Source organism: Zootermopsis nevadensis, unplaced genomic scaffold (genome assembly GCF_977971745.1).
Source record: "Zootermopsis nevadensis isolate Lab colony 2312 unplaced genomic scaffold, Znev_1.0 Znev_ptg000013l, whole genome shotgun sequence".
Classification (NCBI taxonomy): domain Eukaryota; kingdom Metazoa; phylum Arthropoda; class Insecta; order Blattodea; family Termopsidae; genus Zootermopsis; species Zootermopsis nevadensis.
Window position 1 is genome coordinate 15129546 of NW_028259145.1, and position 22331 is coordinate 15151876.

The window sequence follows — 22331 nt, forward strand, 5'->3', positions numbered from 1 at the left end:
ATACCAAAAAATATTAAATCGCCTTTGAATTGCCAAGTAGTATAAAATTTAAGACAGAAATGTCCTGATTTGGAGTGCTGGTGAGGGTGGTTTCTGTACAACAAGAACAGGGCCAAGACTAAAACCTGCTCTTGGAGGTGAGTCTAGACTACATGGTACTACAACTCAGAAGACGGCTTTCTTTGACACCAAAATTGGTGATAAGTTCTAAGGTCACAACAACCGAAAAAAAAACCATTGACTCTTTCTGCAGTCTCAGTGGTGTTTTTAATAATAGTAATCAAAATTTTCCTTGTGGCAATTAAGATGGAAATGAAAACATGCTTAAGTGAGTGTCCATTCTATTTCACGGTTTCAGATTTATTAATTTCTTAAATATAGATACTGGTTAGCCTACTACCAAATGTAAAGATGGAGTCTTTGAGGGGAAATGGGGCAAATTTGCCTGTGGTAACACTGCAGGCACTTTTCCAGTAAATAACACAGGAATACGAAAGGGTTAGAAGCAGTTTATTCGCGGATTCAACAATCATATGTGATTGACATGTATCAAATATTGTTCTGTAGCTGCAGTACTACTTTGTCCCTGCAGTGGGTCAGAAACATAAACACAGCTGTCCCATGACGACAGTCACGTACACACTAATAAACCAAGGCGCACGAATACAAATAACTGCAACATAAACCAAATTATTTTCACAATATCACTTGTAATATAGAATGGATACGAAATGCTCATCGGTTATTCATTTCAGATGCATTTCCGTGCTAAGGGGTGGACCTATCTGTGCTCATTGCCCAATGAACGTTAAATGTGTTTTGCAATACCGCCACAAAGTTATGTGTGGTTAAAGTACGAACTGTTGCTTTCATTGTTATTGAGAGCTGCTGTATTGATGTGCTTTGGTAGACAATGGTTGTGGTGTTGTGTGTTTGGATTCATCCAAATTCACACTGTAGTGAAGGAGTTAATAAACATATTATAATTTATAAAATGAAAGCGTTGTGCTAGCATTCGGCTAGCAAATCGAACAATTATGTGGTGTCTAGTAAGTCAACCGAATTCTGTGATATTAGAAATTAAAGTTGATCCAAAGGCGAAAGGCCAAGAATGCTTGGAAAAGGTAATTTTCGACAGTTTCTGTAGACTTTCGGTTTTGTTTCTGTCTTGATCCTCTTTTAGGCTACATTAGGAGAGAGAAAACTGACTCGTTGTCACGGTTGTTTTTAAACTACTTTATATTCTGTCAGGTATGCCACTACCTTGGAATAAGCGAAGAGTCGGATTATTTCGGCCTTAAATATCATGGAGCAAAGGGTGAAGAGCTATGGCTTAATTTGCGCAATCCTATAGAACGGCAGGTGGTGGGTATTCCTCCACACCGTTTTGCTCTAAGAGTGAAATTTTGGGTCCCTCCTCATCTTCTTCTTCAAGATTCAACCAGGTAATTAAGCTCAATATTTACAGTAGCAATAACATTGCTTTGTTGTTGGAAGCAGTTTTCTCAGTTCTTTACTATCAGCATTGCTGCTAAGCTTTTGGAATGATTGTAACAATATTACAGTCTTGATAATGATGATGTTCTTCCAGATTCTGGCACCATGTGGATTGGTTCATAGACACCGATGTTTTGGAGAGGAAGTTTGAAGGATTGGGCAAAACAGGAAACTTCAGCCCTGAAGATGGAGATTACATTTCCAGAAATGTTGGCATCTACTGACCAGTCCACATGGTGCCAAAGCCCAAAGCAGCATCATTATGTTGGGAGACCTTTTTGAAGGCCAAATTCTATTTTTTGGATGCTGTAAAACATGAAAACATAAGGAACGAAAATAAGGAAGTTGTGTAACCTAACACATCACACATACTCCATGTTGTATGCATATGTATATTTCACTTGCTGATATAAAACCTAATATAACAATGTAACATTTATCAAAAGCATTGTAAAACAAACAAAACCAAATCATATTTAAAGGAGTCTGGCCATTGCAGTTACCGGTGACTCTGTCCTTTGTTGACATCTCCAGATATATTGTGATGAACATGGAATGGAGGCAGCTTGAATATAATTTGCTTAGGTCTTGAGGCAGATGACTCACTAGGTGGATTATTTAACAGTCACAGGAAGTAATTATTGTAGTATAATAATTCAGCAAAATATAATAAGTTTCCCAAATTGACATCATGTGTACGAACATGATATGTTCTTTGTGTACTAGAAACAGACAGACAGACAGACAATCAACATGTTAGAAACATTAATGTGGTGCATATTTGGAGCACAGAATGCATATTAACTTTATTAAATTATTTTAAATGAGTTTTATTAGGTTGTCATTTAAAAGTTAAATGCCAAGATGGATGTTTAAATCTCAGAGCAATAAAATAACTGGGAAATGGGGAAAATTAATTGAGGAAGTGTAAGTTTTAAATATATCTTGGATTACGCAAAGAGGAAAGAAAAATGTAGAAGGAAAGAAGCAAACACATCATGCTTGCTTCGCGTGTTACTGACAGATGAGCATATTCACAATTTCCATGTTACTGTTTATTGGGAGTGATGAAAATTGCACAAAGTTTGTTCCTCCTCTCCCTTTTGTGCAGAAGATTTGCTTTTGTAGTTCATGCTAAACATCCACATTGAATATTGCTTGTCTTCAAATATTTACTTAACTGCCATAATGATGTGAAATGGTTTTCAAGAGGAAATTATATGGTGAAGTATGTTATCAAATTAGATGGAAAATATCTCATCCTAAGTTTATTATGTGTACCATTTTAGAATTTCTTATTTCAAAATGTAAACAACAAATTTTAATCATGATGTAAAATTTCATATTATTAGGCCTAGTAGTTTGTGCAGTAAAATGACCCACGTCCTTTGTAAAGTAAAGTAAAGTTTGTCCTGCTACGTGCCATACAGGTGCTTGGGGTGAGTGGAGGTATAGCTCCTCACTTTCTTGACCTCAGCACTAGATCGGGGTGAGTGGTCAGCATCACGCCCCGGCCGACTTTACCCCCGGATAGGACCCCGGTACCCATTGTAGAGGAGGCTGGGTGGGCCCCAGAGCCGGTCTGGACGCAGAGGCTAGAGGAAAAATACTCTGCCCCCATCCGGAATCCTTCCCCAGTCGTCTAGCCCACAGCTAGTCACTATACTGACTGAGCTATCCTGGCTCATACCCACGTCCTTTGTACACATGGCTAAAATGACACAAAATGTCACAGTTACAGCTATTGCTATCTGCTTACTAATTTTCTTTAATATTATCTTTATTGTTTAAAAATTAGGGGATATATTATAAAAGTTGATGGTTTGTATTCACAATTTCAGAGAGAACACTGTCAGTGTTGGAGGCTTTTCCTTTGAAAACCAGACTATAAAATTAAAGTGCAAATTGTAGAGGATAAATTGTGCCTGTTTTGCTTAGTAACATGAATCTGGAAATTGTTACCTTAAAATCAGCTTCTTTGTCAAATGATGAATAATAAAGCAATAAGAACAGAAACAACAACAACAAGAATGATGATGATGTTACAAACCTATGAAGATTGCTTGTATTTTGCTGTCATTTTCATTAACAAGCCTACCATTTGATGCCATATAGTCTTAGCTACTGATGACATTTTTAAATGAACCACATCATTAATAATAATAATAATAATACCAACAACAAATTGATTTTATTTTGATTGTGCATTCATTATCCTCCGTATTGCATATTGTGATATTTATCATACAGGCACCAGTTTTACCTTCATGCAAGACTTGATCTTCTGGAAGGTAGGCTTAAAGTAAATGACTGGGGTGTAACTGCCAAGTTGGCAGCACTTATGGTACAAGCTGAGTCTGGTGATTTTGATCCCCTGGCATCTCCACAACCTCACAGCTTGTTTTTGGAACAAGGCTCCCAAATTGGGGCTGGAGAAGACTGTAAGCCTTCAGATTTTCTACACAGGGTGGCAGTAGAACACAAGGGACTGAAGGTCAGTTTATATTAGCACCTGGTATTACAGGAGTGTCATAAAATGAAATGTTGATGTAAGCTTGATTTTCTATAAGCATCCTGTTTGGCATTGCATTTCATATGTTTGTATCTTTTGTAGAAAAAAACAAACTGATGTTGAATGCAGGAAATATTTATTTTTTGTGAAGTGAAAGTCTCTTTGGCTCTAGTTGTTCAATATTATGACTGAGCAATGCATTGTAGCAAATTTTAGGGGTTTGTGGGATGGTGGTACAGATGAATTCTAAGAGCAAGTAGGATTTGAGGTTATTATGGCAGTGAGTCCAAAGATGGTTGTGTTCTTTGTTGTACTTCCATACAGTTTAGTTGCCCTGATAATGGAGGCAGCAAGGACCTCTGAAACATTGGGGAACTTCTGCCCGACTACACGGTGCTACAACCCAGAAGACAACCATCTTTGAATCCTAAGAGTACATTAAATAGGCTAGTAGGTGAATTGTAGAATTTTCCAGTAGAAATGCAAAGTTTAATTTCTGTAATGATACTTTGTGATTTCCAAGTGGGTACAAACAATCAATAATTTTGAACATTTCCAAGAAGTTAGAGGATTTGTATGAATGATCGTTTAGCCAGTGTTTGAAATGATTTAAATGTATGAATGATTATTTAACTTGTCTAAAACATTTTAAATGTAGTTTATCATATTTATGTACCAGTTTGTTTTTCCTGCATGGAAACAAATTTTTATAATCTAACTAACTGCTTGCCTGGTAGCAGAACCCGTAGGTCCAACAATGACAACACGAAAGCCTGCCTCCGGACATGATCCTGAGCCAACTTCATCCAGTTTACCATCCTCACAGCCAACCTCCGTAAGCTCCATCTTGATATTATTCTCGTATCTTCTTCTTGGTCTCCCCAGTGGTCATTTTTCAGAAGGATTTCCTACAAAAATTCTGTATGTACCATTCCCCTCCCCCCCTCATGTGTGCTACATGCCCAGTCCATCAGAGCCTCCTAGATTTCGCTATCTTCACTATGCTAGGTGACCTGTACAGTTCGTGCAGCTGCCCCTTTTGTAATATTCTAAATTTCCCACTTATTTCATCCTTCTTAGGTCCAGATATCTTCTTGAGCATCATGTTTTCAAACACTTATAATCTAGGTTCTTCCTACAATGTCAGTGACCATGTTTCCCAGCCATACAAGACAGCAGGCAAAGTTATTATTTTGTATATCCTGATCTTTAGTACTTTGGATAGCAAATGAGATGGTTGCAATACCTTTTATAATTAGCATTCCTTTTAATTTAATGTCACATATTGTATTTAATGTGTGGAATTTATCAGGGCATGAAGGCATCAACAGCAGAATACTGGTTGCTGAAGGAAGCATCATGCTCTGACAGTTTTGGAGAAGAAGTGTTCCACAGCAAGCCAAGTAGTGAGGGAAGTGTGGGTGCCTGTTTAGGAGTTGGTCCCCATGGCATCTGTCTGCATCATGGTGAAGATTTGGCAGAAAAACTCAGGTACTTTTTATTTTTTTAAGATACAAAAGCAAAAGTGCTAGTAACTACATGTGTAAGTGAGCAAATATAATGGAGTTTTAATCTATACCATATAATTTATAAGGTATGTAATTTTATATTAGATTTATAACATATTAATATTAATCATCACACTCTGTTAGAAAAATAAACCAGTTGCTCCTTGAATGTGCAAAGTATAATACTGTATATTAACAGTGAAATGTATGAAGATGACAGAACATACAAGATGAAGCTGGCCCAAAAGGTAAGCTGCAAGGCACTACAACCAAGCAGAACACTGGGTAGATTATTTACTTCATTAAGTATTATTTTAAAATAAGGGTTGTCTGTTTGGATGCTATAAGTTTATCTCTTCATTTTTGTCAGTAAAGTTACTGGCTATGGACTGGATTACCAGGGTTTGATTCCTCAAAGGGGCAGGATTTTTCTTTTTGACACCATGTCCACACTTGCTACAGGGCCCATCTGGCTTCTTCCCTAGAACTGTGTTCTGAAACTGGTGTGTCATAAATTTTTATAAGAAATTGTATATATGCACATTTTAGATAGAAGTAAGCAATATTTTATGTTTCATAATTAGAATTTGTAATGTATGTAGGCCTACACATGCGTGCACACACTCATTTTTATCGATAATTTTATTCTTACAAGGCAAGGCATATTTATAGGTATATATTTATGGCCATGTATAATTTTGAATTCCCTTTTTGTGAGGTGATATTCTGTGGTGTGCCATTATGTGTCTTTGATAAATTATGGTGTACTACAAGCGAAAAAAGGTTGTGGAACACTGCTCTAGATGAAAAGCGTCTGTGGAGCATGATGCTAATTAATCTTCAGAATCTTCATCCCAGTGGCAGCTTTATCTTATTCACATCCCTAGTCATTGTGAGTACACACAGCAGAGTCTTTCTTCTCAGGAAGGTTATAGTGACTGCTAAGTACTTTTTATGGGATGGTAAGGGTTATTACCATAATCACAATAGCCTGCCACAGGACCAAATCCTGAATTTGATGTGTGTATGCAGTCCACACCCTCTCACCAAGTTCCAAGTTTGAGGATCTGTGTAATATTTCATAATGTAGTAGTGAGATGCTATCAGCCCACCAAACCCACAAGCTTTTGTTTAATGTTCTCAATTTATTTTACATTAAGCATGTTTTTGATATAGGCCCATATAACAACTTGGGGTTTTAAAATAGTTTAAACTTTAACTCACTTTCATATTAAATTTATTGTGTGCTGTGAATTCATGTACTGACTGTAGACTAAACTTTGAAGACTCTTAGCAAGAAAGATGAAAGCTGCATTGCATATTCAGAATTGTATATAAATGAGTGTAACTTATGTAAGTCACACATTTGTTTGGCATGACTCAGTAAAAGGTAAAATAGCAGTTTTAAAGCAGGAAGAGGTCATGTGAGAGCATACTTGATGTAATATACTTACATAAAAGGTTTGTAATCTGGCTTTTTTCGTACATTTAACTTATTGATCCCATCATGTAATGTTTATTCTGGCAGAGTAAAGTAACTTAGTTAATGAATTTATGTTTTCTGGGTTGTAACACTACATAGACTTGTAGAAAGATACCATTGTTTCAGAGGAACATACAGCCTCTCTGTTCAGGGCTGAAGTGCTCTTTACCACTGTGAAAACCTTAGTTCTCAACATTACACTTTAGTGGTGATATACTGATATTCAGGTTTTATTTTCAGCATTCCATATACAGCAATTCAGACTGCAGCATCGCAGCGTCGATTGTTTCATTTGGTGTATGCTGACATAGATGGCCATGAGGCTTCCCTGCAGATCAAATTGGAATCTTCACAAGCAGCCAGTGGTGTATACAGGGCAATTACTGAAAAACATGCTTTCTACAGTTGTGAGACAGTTCGGAGTGCTGTGACTGCACAATTTATAAGAGATCTCAAGGTATCATTAATCTGTACACCTCTCTTTAAAAGAATGCTGTATTTGTACCTATTAATTGCCTCATAGTTCATATTGAATGTAGTACTATATACAGTAATGCAGTATGTTAACATTAAACTTTTTATCCTGTTGTCAATTTGAATTCTTGCTACTACTTTGTAACAACCATTTTGGAAATCAATATAATACATAAATCAAACTCTTACTCAGTTCCTTACAGTAACAAAGATTTGGCATTTATAATTCTTATGGAGAACTTGTTTATCTGTTTATACATAATTGTAGCTCTATATTTGTTTACTGTATATATAGTGTAGTTCAAAGTAATAATTAGTGACAAATAATTTTGTGAAACTTGATGTACATGCTCTGACTTATGGAATTATCCAAAATTATTCTTGTCTTTCCCCATTTAAAATGCAACCCCCCTATTAACCTTGTCATTCACAGAACTATAAAAGTGATGGCAGTACTGAATTCTTGCAGCTATCCATTGTTGCAGATGATCCACTGCTTGAAATCTGAATGGCTGTAATTCCAGCTATTTGGATGCTCAGTATGCACTTGTCCTGGACAAATATTTCCTTTGTGCTGATATTGCATTGTGTATTGTTCTTTATTTGGTGCTTGCTTGTGAAAATATTCATTGCTGAGAGCTTCATGAACAGTGGCAAATGATTTTGATTAAAAAATAATGTTTGAGAATGAAAATGTTTTGCTCGTGAATAATCCGTGTTCCCTGCACAGCTTTTGTGCAGCTGGCATGAGCAGCAGCCTAGCAGCCAGGGTGTCTTTGATTTGGATGCCACAGAGGATGTTGGGAGAATCCATTGCACTGATGAACCTGCTTCTGATTATATTTTTGTAACTTGATACATGATTGTTGTGGCTAATGCAGTAGAATGTATCAAAATTAAATTATTCCTGCAGTGTTTAACATACTGAATGTTATAAAGTGCCCATTTGATCTGATAGTGCCAAGGTACAGTGGATTTAGATGGTGCAGTTTGCCAGAAAAATCTGTCTTATTCTTGGTGTCTTATGTATGCGGATACTCCTGTTGACACATTAAATAAAACGAATGATACAAAAAGTAGTCTTTTGTTAAGGAAAGATAGTGGTCCTGTTACAAGCTTGTTTTTAGTGTTAACATTTGCACAGGTGGTATGAAGCATCACTTTGTTTAAGCCAGTAACTCGGACAATAACATATTTTTTCAATGTTCCCATATAACTTCTCTACATTACTTACTTTGACCACCAATAATACTACCACCAGCATGCTTATTACCCTTTACTAATTATTATTTCACTTGGAAGATGAGTAGAATTTAAAAGAATCAGTCATAGCCACTTGCCCATCCCAGAACTTAACAGAATATACCACTACCATGCAAAAATTGTGTTGAACCAAGTACGTTAGTCAGGAATGAGCCCTGTTTTTAAAATTGTGTTAAAATTACACTGTGTTAGTTGAAATTGTGATAGTTGAAAACTATCTGTATTTTTATTTCAGAATTTTTGTAACCATTTATTTATATCAGTTGAATTGGGTTAATACAATATGTTGTTCTACATTGCAGGGTACAATTGTGTCCATCTTCAATGAAGATACATCTCTTGGTAAAAAATATGTATTTGATATTCGACGTACGTGCCGTGAAGTGTATGATAATGCAAGGCGTGCATTGTATCAGAATTCTGGAAATAATGGGGGTTCTCAGGTGTCTGCTTCACCCTCTCTAATTAATACTGACCGACTTTCTACTGGAGGAAGAAGTCAGCATGAGAGTGGTGAGGATGTCACTAACAGTGACTGTCTGATTGAACAGTGCAAGGTATTTACCAAAAGTGTGAACTTGAATTGTGTATTATTTGCTCATGGAGCAGAGTCCTTCTTAAGAAGCTAATAGCCACTCAGTTGATCAAAAAATTGCCTACCCTTCATATGAAATCCAACGGTTCTTTACCATGTTTACAGAACCTGCCACAGTCCCTATCATGATCAAATGAATCAAGTCCACATCCTTATACTCTCAAAAAAATCAATTTTAATATATTATCCCATTTATACAGAAGTCTCTTCTCTTCATGTTTTCCTGCTCCAGTTTTACACATGTTTCATCTTCTATGCATATTGCTTGTCCTGAATGTCTCATTTTCATTGATTTGATTATGTGATGTCTCATAAAGATGACACTCCTCATTGTGCAGCTTTCACCAGCATCTTGTTACTTCCTTCCTAATTGTAGGTCTGCATAGATCAGACTTGGATAATAATACAGTTAGATATTGGAGACTTATGTGTAAGAATATTTCTAAGGGAAAGTAGGGGTATGAAGAGTTCAGAATTTTAATTAAATTAGCTTTGAAAAACAGCTTGATTCAAAATGAGCAATAGGTCAGGCAGGATCTAAGCTCATAGAGCATGTTTTCTTTTCATGTTAAAGATGTACAGTTTAATTTCTTTGAACCATACATTTCTACACATTTTCTGAGTACGTTTGTTGTTACACTATTGTGCTATTGCAGTTACTCATTGGGGCCATGTTTTGACAACTTGTTTTGGCCATGACTCATTTGGCTCCAGGTTCCCCTCACACTTTCGCACTACTTTGTTTATACAAGATGCTGTAGTGTAAAGCGAATCTGAAGATGACCAAATGGTGGTCAAAACAAGTTTAGTTGTGACTCCATTGAGTCAGTTCAATAATACAATACTGAAACTGAACAAACACTTGCAAAAGTTGTGTATAAAGTGACACTGTAATAGAGCTATAACTGTACTTCGAACACAGTAGGATGCTATAGTATAAATATAAAGATGGTAACCTTTACTGTATGAACACAGTCCTGTAATCTATAATGGCCATCAGTGATCACTATGCTCACAGATAAGCACACCTATACCGGGTGAGTCAGAAGTATGTTTACAAATTTTGTGTGCGTGTTCTGGGATCAAAAATAAGAAAAATGTTCCTATGAACATGGGGTCGCAAATGTTTCATTTTTGAAATAATAGCCAAAAATAAATTTCAGTGAATTGACTTTATATCATGGTGAATCCAGCTTCCAGAAAAGATTTTAAATTAACGTCTGGGCAGGAATTGTTGGCAACATGCTTATTGGTCCACACATGCTTCCATCACGTCTAAGAGGGCCTTCATGTCAGCGATTCTTAAGAAGACACTTGCCACGTCTCCTTGAAGATGTACCACTGAATACAAGAAGACAAATATGGCTTATACACGACGGAGCACACTTCTCCCATCGCGTCAGATATCTCAATGAACAGTACCTTCAGCGATGGATTGGGCGTGGTGGCCCAGTAGCATGGCCACCAAGGTCACCGGACCTGACTCCATTGGACTTTTATCTGTGGGGTCACTTGAAGTCCATCGTTTATACAATACCCATAAACGATGATGACCTATGGAAACGTGTGCGGAAAGCTTGCCATATGATTCGCGGAAACCCTGGTGTGTACGAACGAATTCATTTGTGCTTGTGCATGTGTGGAGCATGGAGGAGCAACCTTTGAGCATCTGTTATAAAGAAACATCCCTGTCCTTATACTTGGCAATAAAGGCATACATTGAAAATTATTTTTGGATATTAATTCCAAAATGAAACATTTGCGACCCCATGTTCATAGGAACATTTTTTCTTATTTTTGGTCCTGGAACATGCACACGAAGTTTGTAAACATACTTCTGACTCACCTTTATACTGGAGTACACAGTGGTTAACTAGATGTGCAGTTTATGTATTCTAAAGTGGATATTCTGTTATTTCTGAATTTTTCATCATTGGTGAAGTATGTAGTGAAAACTCTTGTTTTTCATGTTAGCTTGTTTCCTGTGGAAGGAGCAAAATTATTTAACTGAGACATTTTGAGAATGAGCTAGCAAAACAGGTCTATATGAAATTCAGTGCAAATGCAATAATGTAATATGTTCAAGTTATGTTCTACAGCCAGCCACAGTTGATATTATTTAGAAGTATTATAAGTAAGTATACATACTGCCAGTTCTTACAGTAGATAGTCTTTGTACAGATTAGTGGCTGAATATAAACTGTCAAGAATTAAAAGATTTGTACTGTGTTTACAGTCTACACGAGCACGATTGGCAAGGCTGCTGGAAGCGATGTCGTGCCGCATTTGCATGGACCGTGCCATAGATACTGCATTCTTCCCTTGTGCTCATGTGATGGCATGTGGTGAGTGTGGAGCAAGATGTGATAGGTGTCCACTTTGCAGGGCACCAATTCAACACTCGCAGCGCATCTTTCTGCCTATTGAACTGCAAGATACTGATCATTTGCTGCAGCAACATCAAAATTCCAACCATTCTGAAGAGCAGTTTGAAGACTGTGCTGACCATCATAATTTCCATGAAGAACTGCAGAACCACTCACAACAATTGTTTCAGGTAAACCAGTCACACCAACAGCGATGGCAACATAGAAATGGTCTCAATCAGTCTCACGAACAGATTATTGGAGTAAACCAGGTAGGCAGTGTAGTTGACCATATCCTGGACCAGTTGGAGCAGGTGAATCAAACTCAAGAAAATTGTGTCATTGGTGATAGCTAAAATCTTATGCAAACCATACACTAAAATCCAGACTTCAGGATTCTTTGTCTGTAGAACAAAACTGGTGTACATGTTTCTTCATTCCATAGTCTGTTAATTAAGAAATTTAGAGAATGGTTCTGGAATACCCTTCTCTGGTTGGTTTCATATAGTTTTGGGCTTGTGACTGAATAGTGATGGGAATGTGACTTTATTATTTGTACTTCTCTTTAAAATTGTACTGGCATTAATATCATGCATATTAATTGACTTTTCTGTTTGTATAACGCAGTATTCTTTTACACAGGTTTGATGTTAAAGTATAAGCATAACTGATTTGCATAAATCTGTATTACAAAATGGGGTTCCGTGATTGACATTTTCACTTTTGAATGCTACCCTTCCAGAATTCTCTTTTAAGAAATGTTTTTGAAATTCAGTTATTTTCATTGGTACTGATAGGTCTTCATTGATGACATAAATCCACTGAAGAAACAATTACAGTGAATCCTCGATGCATCATTTTTGGCAGGGGTGGGAAATAAAAACGATGAATACGGGAAAACGATAGTTGCGGGAAAGCATTAACAATTTTAAAAAAACTGAATGTTTCTCTTTCAAAGTTACTGCTTTTTACCAAAAAAGTCTTTAATGGACATCTGGTTTGTCAAAACTTTACGTTTTAGGCCAAACACAGCCCTTTCCACGTTCAAAATGTTTTCCTCGTCACGTTCACTAATATTATGCGCATAAAAGAACGACTTCACTTTTGCCAATGCAGGGTGTGCTTCGGCAAAACTCGGCACAGCTTCGGGCTTGCATTCGTCGTCTTCCTCTTCCTCACCACTCCCATCCCCTTCGCAAACAATAACAGGAAGAATGGAAATACTATTACTGCCTAACTCAACGAAACGTAGCTGTAGAAGACACTGAATCACTGGAAACGAGATGAACCAGAAGAATGAAAAGTGCCATCCGCCTTTCCTTTGTACTTATAATAAAAGCATTTGTGAAGAAATTCACACTGCACATGCCATCTGGCATCACTGGAACGAAATATGAGTGCACCCTAATTAAACTCATAAAATTTCTGACAATGAGCACCGCCATTCGCTCCGACTATCACCCCTGCACCGCCGACCCCTCATTCCAAAAGAATCTGTGCTGGTTGGGCGACATAACAGGTTACTGCTACTGTGTATTCCAAAAACATTGTGCGTCTTTCGGTATTAATTTATCTCAAAACCCAGCATTTTAAATTCTAAAAACATTGCGTAAATTTCGTTATAATTTCTCAGAAGCGATCATTGCGGGAAAATTGTGAGCCAGGTCTAAGATTTTTGAACGATCGATGCTATAAAACTATAGTTTGAGGAAGGATAGAAGTGGGAAAATGTAACATTATTTTATATGGGATGTATCCGGGACCGAACAAAACGGACAATGCATCCGGGAAAACCATAGTTCGGGGAACGATGGATAGAGGTTACACTGTATAAGTCAGTGGTGGTCTTCAGGATTGTGATGCTGTGCAGTCTTGACGTGGTTTTCCAACATGTTACCACGTACAAGACCATGTGGTGTCACAACCCAGAAGACCGACCTAAAAATTTCCATTGCTATAACATCAAATTTTAATTGTGGTATAAAATAGTGCTTGTTTTTATTTGAGTATTCTATTTTGTTTTTATAAGATTTGAAAACTCACGGTTGAAACTATTATTAAGCATGGTTTATTTTAAATTAGTGTCATTGGTGCCATCTAAAATCACATTCTAAGTCAAGAGATGTGAACTGATCCTGCACCTGATCTTTACAGTTAATTGGTTTTAGTGGTTTGCATCATGTTTGTATAATTTCTGTACTTACATGATTCTTCTAAACAAGATATAATTAGTGGACTAAACTATAATAAAAGTATGTTTTGTTTTCCAGTTATGTGAAAAAGAATATTTGCACCACATGTGAAAAAGGGGAAAAAATGTGCAGAGGAATTGTAAGGAAGGAGCATATCTGTATAAGAGTTGTGTGTTTGTCTTGTTAATAGGATTTTATTTAAAAATGGGGAAGTGCATACTTTTATGAGCTGAAACTTTCATGAATCATCAAGCACAGGGGTTCCCAAACTTTTTGTGGCTGGTACCTCATGCACATTACCAGTATAGGTGTACTATAGAATAAGAATGGGAAGAACTTTCACATTGCTGAATCCTACAATCTCAGTTAATTTTAAAATGATTTGTGACTCAGGGTTGCTCATAGCTTGTGTGTAACCCTTTGGAGCTGATGCTTATCTACATAATATTTAAGAATTCAGTCCTTACCACAGAGAGAAAACAAATCTTCACCATTACAAAGATCAACTTGTTATGCTGTTTAAGAAAATAATTCGTATTTGCTGTGAGAATTATGGCAAACCCATAAGTACAAAATGAATAATTATTGATTATTGAAGCAGGTGGGACATATAGGTACCATTATGTTTTAAAACAGTTAATTTATGCTTTAAGTGTGTGTATGAATAAGTATTTATGGTATACCTGGAAAGCATTTCTGGTATCCCAGTGGGTACTGGTACCACAGTTTGAGAACTGCTGATATAGCATCATCATCTTAAGGTCTTTATTAATGTGTAGTAAAAGCAAAGAGGTTGGGAACTTCCTCTTCAGCCTTCAGCAGTAAGTGTTTGAGGACTTGTAAACAGTTGTAATTTTAAACAAACATGAATTAGAGTGTGATAGAATTATGTTTGTGATATGTACAGTTATGTGGAAGGGGAATCTCTGGGTCATCATACATTAGCAGTCCTAACCAACCTGGTCAGTTACTCTGACAAAAGTACAGCAATTATGCATGATGAAAAATTTCCTTTATGATCATAAAGAAGCATAAAATGAAGATTTGTAACACCTTGACATATCTTGGTTGATTGTTGTGTGATGGGGACTGTGAAAGTGACAAAAGACATACTTGTTAAGTTCAGACCATTGTAAAATTGCAGTGTGCATCTTTGAACTAATACAAAAGCCCCTTTATGAATTTACTATATGTTAAATGCTCATTGAAATGCAGAGCATAATGCAACAACTGCTTTAGTCATTAACAATGCAAGAAATATATATATATATATATTAATATAAAAATATATACTGTTTTGCTATGAATTGAGGTTTTAAGTTTCTTTTATAATACATTATTAGTTCAAGATTATATTTTTTAAGTACCAGAAAAAGATGAGAGTATTTTCCAAGTATTTGCAGATTTTGAGAGGAAGTATTAATGTAATGTTGTATGTCTGTGTATTTGATAATTGTTATGTAAATTAGATTTTCAATTATATGAACCACATTATGTGTACAGTGGTGGTTTAACTATTTTGTTTTCTACAAGGCAAAGTTTTATTATATAAATTGTTATGTTAGTGCGCATGAGCATGTCAGTCTACAGGCAGAATAGTACTGGTGTGTTCATGTGATACCTTGGATGACTACATTAAAGTGACATTTTAATAGCACTGCTTATTGCAACTCTACCTCCAGAATATGTATTCTTCATGTCTCTGGATAATTGTATGATTTTTATTTCATGATCTGTTAGTGACTACAGACATACATTTATATTCGCAAGGGATACATTTCTGATATGATCAGGAATAAGGTCATACAAATGTACCCTTTCAGTGAAGTATGTGTTATTCTCTTTTCTCTTCATAGTTTCTACACTTTCAGTTACACTGTTAACATTACATACAGAGCCATCCCTAGGGGGGGTGCAGGGCCCCATCTTCAGATTTGTACAAGTAAAATCAAAGTCAGTATCCTGCATGTTTAATATTACTGACACCAAGCTTTATATTTGTTAAAGAATGCATTCTTTCTCTGTTCTAATACAACAGTGAAGTTAATATACTTTAATATGCTGTCTGACAACTCACTGGGCACAGAATATTTCATACATAGTAATGTTGATGTGCAGGGCTGAGGGTAGCTATCTTACTTGCTCTATGCTAGGGATGGCTCCAGTCACATATTTTATTTTGGGAGGCATGAGTTTTTTTTTTAGTGTTCTGTCTGACGACAGGTCCATAAGAACAGGATCCTTCCATCCTTTTCTCGGACTGGGGCCTGTTCATATACGTTCTTGGCAAATGATCCAGAAGTGGTTTGCCATTGCCTTCTTCTGTGTGTGAATGGAGTAATTGTTGGGATGCCACGGAGAAACCGGGGAAGCCCCCGGAGGAAAACTCCATGTTGCCTAGACCACGGCCTTGCCCAACACAAGTTATAAATTTGGCACCGCCGGGAATCGAACCTGAGACCCCAGGATTACAAGACCAGCGTTCTAACTGCTAGACCACCGTGGCTATTTAGCATGAGTATACAACAAATGAAATGCACACTGTGAAACATTAAAAGAAAATTTGTAATAATGTATTGTTGGGAGCTTGACCATGAATAAGTAAATTCATGAATACTGAACAATAATAACTTCAGAGTAATAATATGACAGGGCCCAAACATTCTTGGGGTTCCAGTTCCTTAGGACAGTAAAATTTCAAGCTGGCACATAAAATGTACACTTTATTTTTCTGAAATCCATTTTTGGTTTCTGTTGTTGTTGTAAAAAATGTTTGAAGATATACAGAGTGAATGTTAAATGCCATTAAATTTATATGCAGTTCCACACAGCAACCATTGTACATTATTACTTGAAAACATCAGTTTTTACATATACTGCAGGAGTTCTTCTTTGTCCTATTTATTTTTTCTATCCTATGTCTTACTTCATACCTTTATCACTGAATGTGACTGCTGTCCATTAGTGTCTATACAAAGTCTGTATACAATCAAACCAGCAAGTAGCTCATAGTTTGTCAGTGTACAGCATTTATTATAGTAGTGCAGTATTTCCATACCAGGTGATTGAGAAAAGACTAGCTAGCACACATAGGCTGTGCAGAACTGCATAACAAAATTTGAAGGCACTGAACATTCATTCTCTTATGTAATAGTTTTATATTTGAATATGTAACATACTATTTAAAGTTAATGTGGTAAGATGCAAAAAAATATTCAACTAACATAGTGTGAGTTTGCTGCTATACTCTTTATGTATTTATCACACACTGGTGTGTAAAACTGACAGTTTCACAGTGAGCAGAGTGCATTGTCACACAATATAGAATGAATGAGTGGAAAGTGTGTACAAAATGACTAACATAAAATTCATGATATAAAGAGGAGAATGAATAGCGGTGCTTTTCTTTTAAAAAAATTTGCTGGTTTTGTGCATTCCAGAACACCAGACTTAAAACCTATCTTTAGGATATGAAGTTTTTATGGTGGTGAGTCCAAACATGGCTGCCTTGGTTGTAGTGCCATGTAGTCTGGACTCTGAAATGGTAAATATCTACCAGACTACATGGCATTACAACCCAGAAGATGGTCATCAATCTATCTTTACTCTAACCTCAGCCAAATGCTGGTTCAGAGAGGAAACCCGTAACTTTGGGCCTGTTGTGTGATAAAGTGCTGTTTGTTAGGGCTGTTGCACACCTCAAGAGACAATGACAGATTTGTCTTGGAGCATTGGTAAAATGATGGTTAGCAAAGGAAAAACAAAGAACTTTGGGAAATAAACCTGTTCCAACACCAATTTATTCACCACAAATCACTTGAGGTCATTTGGAATCATACCTAGGTCTGCAGTGAGAAGCCGGTATCTGATGGTATGACATCCACTTTATATGGATATAACTTGGTATATTACTCTGAGATGACATGAATTGAAACTATTTGAAAATTACAATGTATCATAGGCATAAAAGATGCAAAAAGTGGGAATGAAGGAAATTGCATAAGTTTTATGGTATGCACATTGTTGGGCAAACACAAGCCAAGCGTGACCCATTTGGTGGAAACAAGAAGTAGGTACAGCATTTAGTTTAAAATTATCTTGGTGATTTATAGAATACCAAGGTAAATATGGTAGGATTATATTAAAATGGATGGGGCTCTAATATGGATTAATCAGTGCTGGTAGGTAACAATGGTGGCCTGTACACCTGGAATTTAAATTGTGCAACTTTAATTGCTTATAATTATAACATTAGTGATCCCATTTACGAAAATGTACCGGCACGAAACCACTGTCGGGGGACAATTTTTTTAATTTAGGCCGACTTCTCGATACTACATTTGTTGTGCGTATGTCAATACATTGTCAACATCTTACGAAAGGAACATCATTTCTAAAAGGCTAGTGAGCACAGATGACATAAGCAGTGTGTGTACGTTGATCCTGATAGTTGTATTATGGCGGCTTATGGTTACGCTCATCTTCGTCTTGAAAGAATAAATCCAGTCACAAAGGTAATACTGTTTTCCTTGAAATATTTTCCATCTATTTCATCTGCTGTTTCTTCATTCCAAAGCAATCTTAATCGAAAGAAACAGTTACAGCCCAAACTTGCAGCCATTCGCTGTCGTTTTGTGTGCACAACGATCGTCGTAAACCTCCAAGAAGTGCATTGTGGGAGTGAAATTCTATTAATTTTTAACATGGCAGCGTTGTAAGTGGATTTGCGGCGCTTGAAATTAAAACTATATAATGTCTTCTTTTTGCAGTTAATATCGGTTTATAACTTAATATATGAGTTTTAATAAACTACTTATTTACCACTTTCACCACTATAACTATATCAAAGTTGAAGCAAGACAAATCAGAGAGTTCGATGTTGCTGGAACGTATGGCAGACTCTGATTTAGATAACGACGATCATGGGAAAGTGTCGAAAGTGGTGGTTTTACTTCATGATTCCCGGAAATGGGAGCACGCTTATATATTTATTGGTGAAATAAATAGTGCGTAAAACTACATAAGAAATAAGATACTGTATTTTGATCTTATATGTTGCTTTGATTATACACCTTAAACGTGAGAGAGGTAATTGGATTGATGTTTAGTCATGAACGCGTCTCATGGTCTTCGTTTGCAGTGCCAGTCTTAAATTTAATCTTTAACATGCTACAAGTGAAATGTAGCTAATGAACGTGCCGTGTAACTATGGTATGGAAGACAGGCTAGTAGGAAAATTCAACAGTGATGTTCATATTTAAGCAAATTGTTATTGCTGTCTACAAAGCATAAAATTAAACAGATTTTATTTGAAGGCATTGTAAGGCCCTCTCAGGTATACTGCTCGTTAGATATGTACATCAAAAAAGAACCAGGAAGCATGGAAGCAACATTCCAACCTCCACCTGTGACCTCCAGTACTGGACTGGATGGACAACAAAGTCCTCGCTCAGTGTGCTTTGTGTGTGGAAATGTGGGACATCCTGAACAGTATTGGTTAAGAGTAAAGCCAAGCTCAAGTCCTTCTGGGGGACCCAATGAGGCATACTTTCCATTTTTAGAGTCCCATGAACCACCAGCTGGTTACAGACTGGAAACAGATTCAGCACCAACAGCTGTACGAGCATGTTATCTTTGTTACTCTCTTCTTATGCAGCAGTGGGACTGCTATGAACGTGATGCTACACCTCACCCTAGGTATGAATGCACAGTAGCAGTTCTGTGAAACAGATTTATTAAATAAGAATTTGATGGGTGCAGTAAATTATTCCTAAAATAGAACCTGGATTTGTTGGAACACTGCAAACAATAAATATTTTTTTGGTGTATGGTCCCAATGTCAAGTAGGAAATATATGTTTATGAAAACTGGGTAAGTTTGGAGATTAGTGAGGTACCCATATGTTATGTTTGAGAAAGGTTTAGCACAATTTATGTTTATACCCAGCATCTATCTAATGGTGCTGCAGTTTTACAGTTGAAGTCTCAGTTGTTACTTATTGTTGCTATTTGTAATATTAGCATAAAGAGAACATGACTTAGTCTCTTACAACCAGTTCAGGGTATATCTTTACAATATGGTACTATTTATGTTGTTTTGTTTACTTGATGTGAAATTATTTCACTGCATACTGATGGGCATACAAAAGTTTGGTTGTAAAGCCTGAAGGGAAGAGACCACTTCTAAGTCCTAGGCTCTGATGGGAGGATAATATTGAAGTGATTCTTCAGTAAATTGAGTTGGAGGATATGGATTCAGTTCATCTTGCTCAGGATAGATGCATTTTACCTTTTGAGGCTTTTGTGAGAGTATTGTTGGTTTCTCAAGAAGTATATTGCTATATAGAGTTATGTAGTTAGTCATCAGACTATTCAATCTACAATACTTAATTAGGTCTTCATATTTAGAAATCTTGACAGTAGTACTTCTTGTATACTTAAAATATCATGTGGGATGTATGGAGAATTTTGGTACTAATATCTGAAGTGCAGATGCCACTGGAAGACTAGCTATGGATGGATAGCATTAACATGGATATTACAGAAATAAAATGGAAGGGTGTGGACTGGATTAATGTGCCTTGGGATCAGGACCACTGCACTTATTAATGATCCTTAAGGGTCTATAAAAGATGGGGAATTTCTTGATTAGCAGAGTGAGTATTGTCTCCTCAAGAAGGGTTTTCCTCTGTGGAGTTCATTGTTTGTTTATTACATCTTTAAAGTTAATTATATATGTATAGGTCATGTTCACAGATTGTATGCTCTAAACTATATAATATTGGAGGTGGGAACACTTGTACATCTTCTTCTATTTTATATTCATCAGTCTGTAATCCAGAACTAAGCTGTAGAGTCAGTGGAAGTAAAAGAACTTCCTCATTTTTTATGTGAATAAACATGATCCAAGGTACATTTAAAAATGTGTTTGCTTTATTCAAATACATAAAGTACCTTTGCCCCTCTCCATTAAAAATATAACTACACTAAGTGAGATTATGATAATACAAAGCATCAGCTGGTAGGTGGCTCTAACATCAACTTTGTTGGTAGATGATTCTGTTAACATTGTGTTAAAGACATAGGCATACTTTGGCTATTAATTTCCTTTCATACATATACCTAATATGTTTCAATATCCTTTCATTTTTCTTCTTCTTCTTCCTAGACGTCTTTACTGGCTAAAGCGGTGTGACAATGGTCCATTCACGGGTGCAGAAATGGCTTTGCAGGGTGAATATGCTGCTCAAGTTCTGGGTTTAAATGCTGCAGACAATTCTCAAAGGTAAGAACAATTTTGAAGTTGTAATGTGTAATGACATTGTATGAGGAATCATTTAAATATGGTAAAAACATGTTGCTGTTACAAAGTTTATTTGTTATTCTTCAAAATATTCCCCTTGCTTCTCAGTGTACTTGTTCCAGCCTGCTTTTGAATCATTTGGTTAACATTCTATTTACACTACAATTTTTTGTCTTCTCAATGTTTAAGATCCACCACATGTTTTGACCTTCATTGGTCATTCTTAGGTGGTTCTCTTTAAGTGTTTGTAACTAATAGATTTGAATGCTAAATTGTATACATATTTGAAACAGATAAGATTTACTTGGATATGTGTGATTGTCTTACAAGTATTCATAATTGCCTTCATAACAACACATATCAGTAAAGGTATAACAAGAAAGCTTCATTTTACCTCCAAGATTAATAACCCAAAGGGCTTTTAACTCATAGACAGCTTGAACTATCATATATTTTAAGCAGCATCTCATGAAATAGCCATACAACTTATAATCGTCTTCCTTCCATTCCAGCATGTGCTTTTAAACCTGAGAAAAAAAGCTTATGTTTCTACTCTAGGTCAAACTTCCTATGCTTCCAGGTACATAACTATTGCAAATACTTGTATAAAAATTGCACAGATCCATGCAAAAATTGATCTGTTTCAAATGTGTGTATAATTTAGCATTCATATCTATTAGTTTTGAGCACTTGTACAGAACCACCTAAAGATGACCAGTTAATAAACATTGAGAATAATCAAAAGTTGTTGTGTAGATGGACACTGTCTACATTGAACTGATATAATTTGTGGGCAAATGCATAATAGTGTGCAAGTGCCTATTCTCTTCACAATGTCTGTCTGTACACATTCATTTAGGTATACTGTTTTGCATAAATGGGCCTTGATGACATTTGGTTTTGTGAGTCCTTCAGTGTACTGGATTGATAAAATGTAATCTTGGTCTGAATTTAACAACATGGACTACAAGTTTACTTGAAAGCCTTATTACTGACTAGATAATGTTCAAAGCATTGTAGCTGTCAGTGAGACAAATATTTTTACTATTTACATTTTCTTTATATAACATTGTTTTTGGGCACTCAGTTTGTACACTGACTGGCTGTGGCCTGAGTGACCAGGATTTGATTCCTGATAG

The 22331-nt window shown here is 36.3% G+C and overlaps 2 protein-coding genes across 6 annotated transcripts in view; both read left to right on the forward strand.

Moving 5' to 3' along the window:
- Positions 1-639: 639 nt before the first annotated feature.
- dnr1 (E3 ubiquitin-protein ligase defense repressor 1) lies at positions 640-17284 on the forward strand. The gene is made up of 7 exons (XM_022078621.2): positions 640-1124; positions 1252-1445; positions 3748-3991; positions 5322-5500; positions 7241-7457; positions 9040-9294; positions 11569-17284. The coding sequence occupies exons 1-7, from the start codon at positions 1038-1040 to the stop codon at positions 12052-12054; spliced, it is 1662 nt and encodes a 553-aa protein (XP_021934313.1). The 5' UTR covers positions 640-1037; the 3' UTR covers positions 12055-17284.
- Positions 17285-17798: 514 nt separating this feature from the next.
- px (MAP7 domain-containing protein plexus) overlaps positions 17799-22331 on the forward strand; it is a 58096-nt gene continuing 53563 nt past the window's right edge. For 4 of the 5 annotated variants that reach the window (XR_015535168.1, XR_015535169.1, XM_022078626.2 and 1 more), the window contains exons 1-2: positions 17799-19587; positions 21058-21174. Coding sequence is in view for 3 of the 5 variants with exons in the window: in XM_022078626.2 (XP_021934318.2) it covers positions 19244-19587; positions 21058-21174 (461 nt within the window). In the remaining 2 variants the exon portion in view is untranslated. The remainder of the gene's footprint in view (positions 19588-21057; positions 21175-22331) is intronic. The other variant, XM_087348871.1, reaches the window with a different exon arrangement.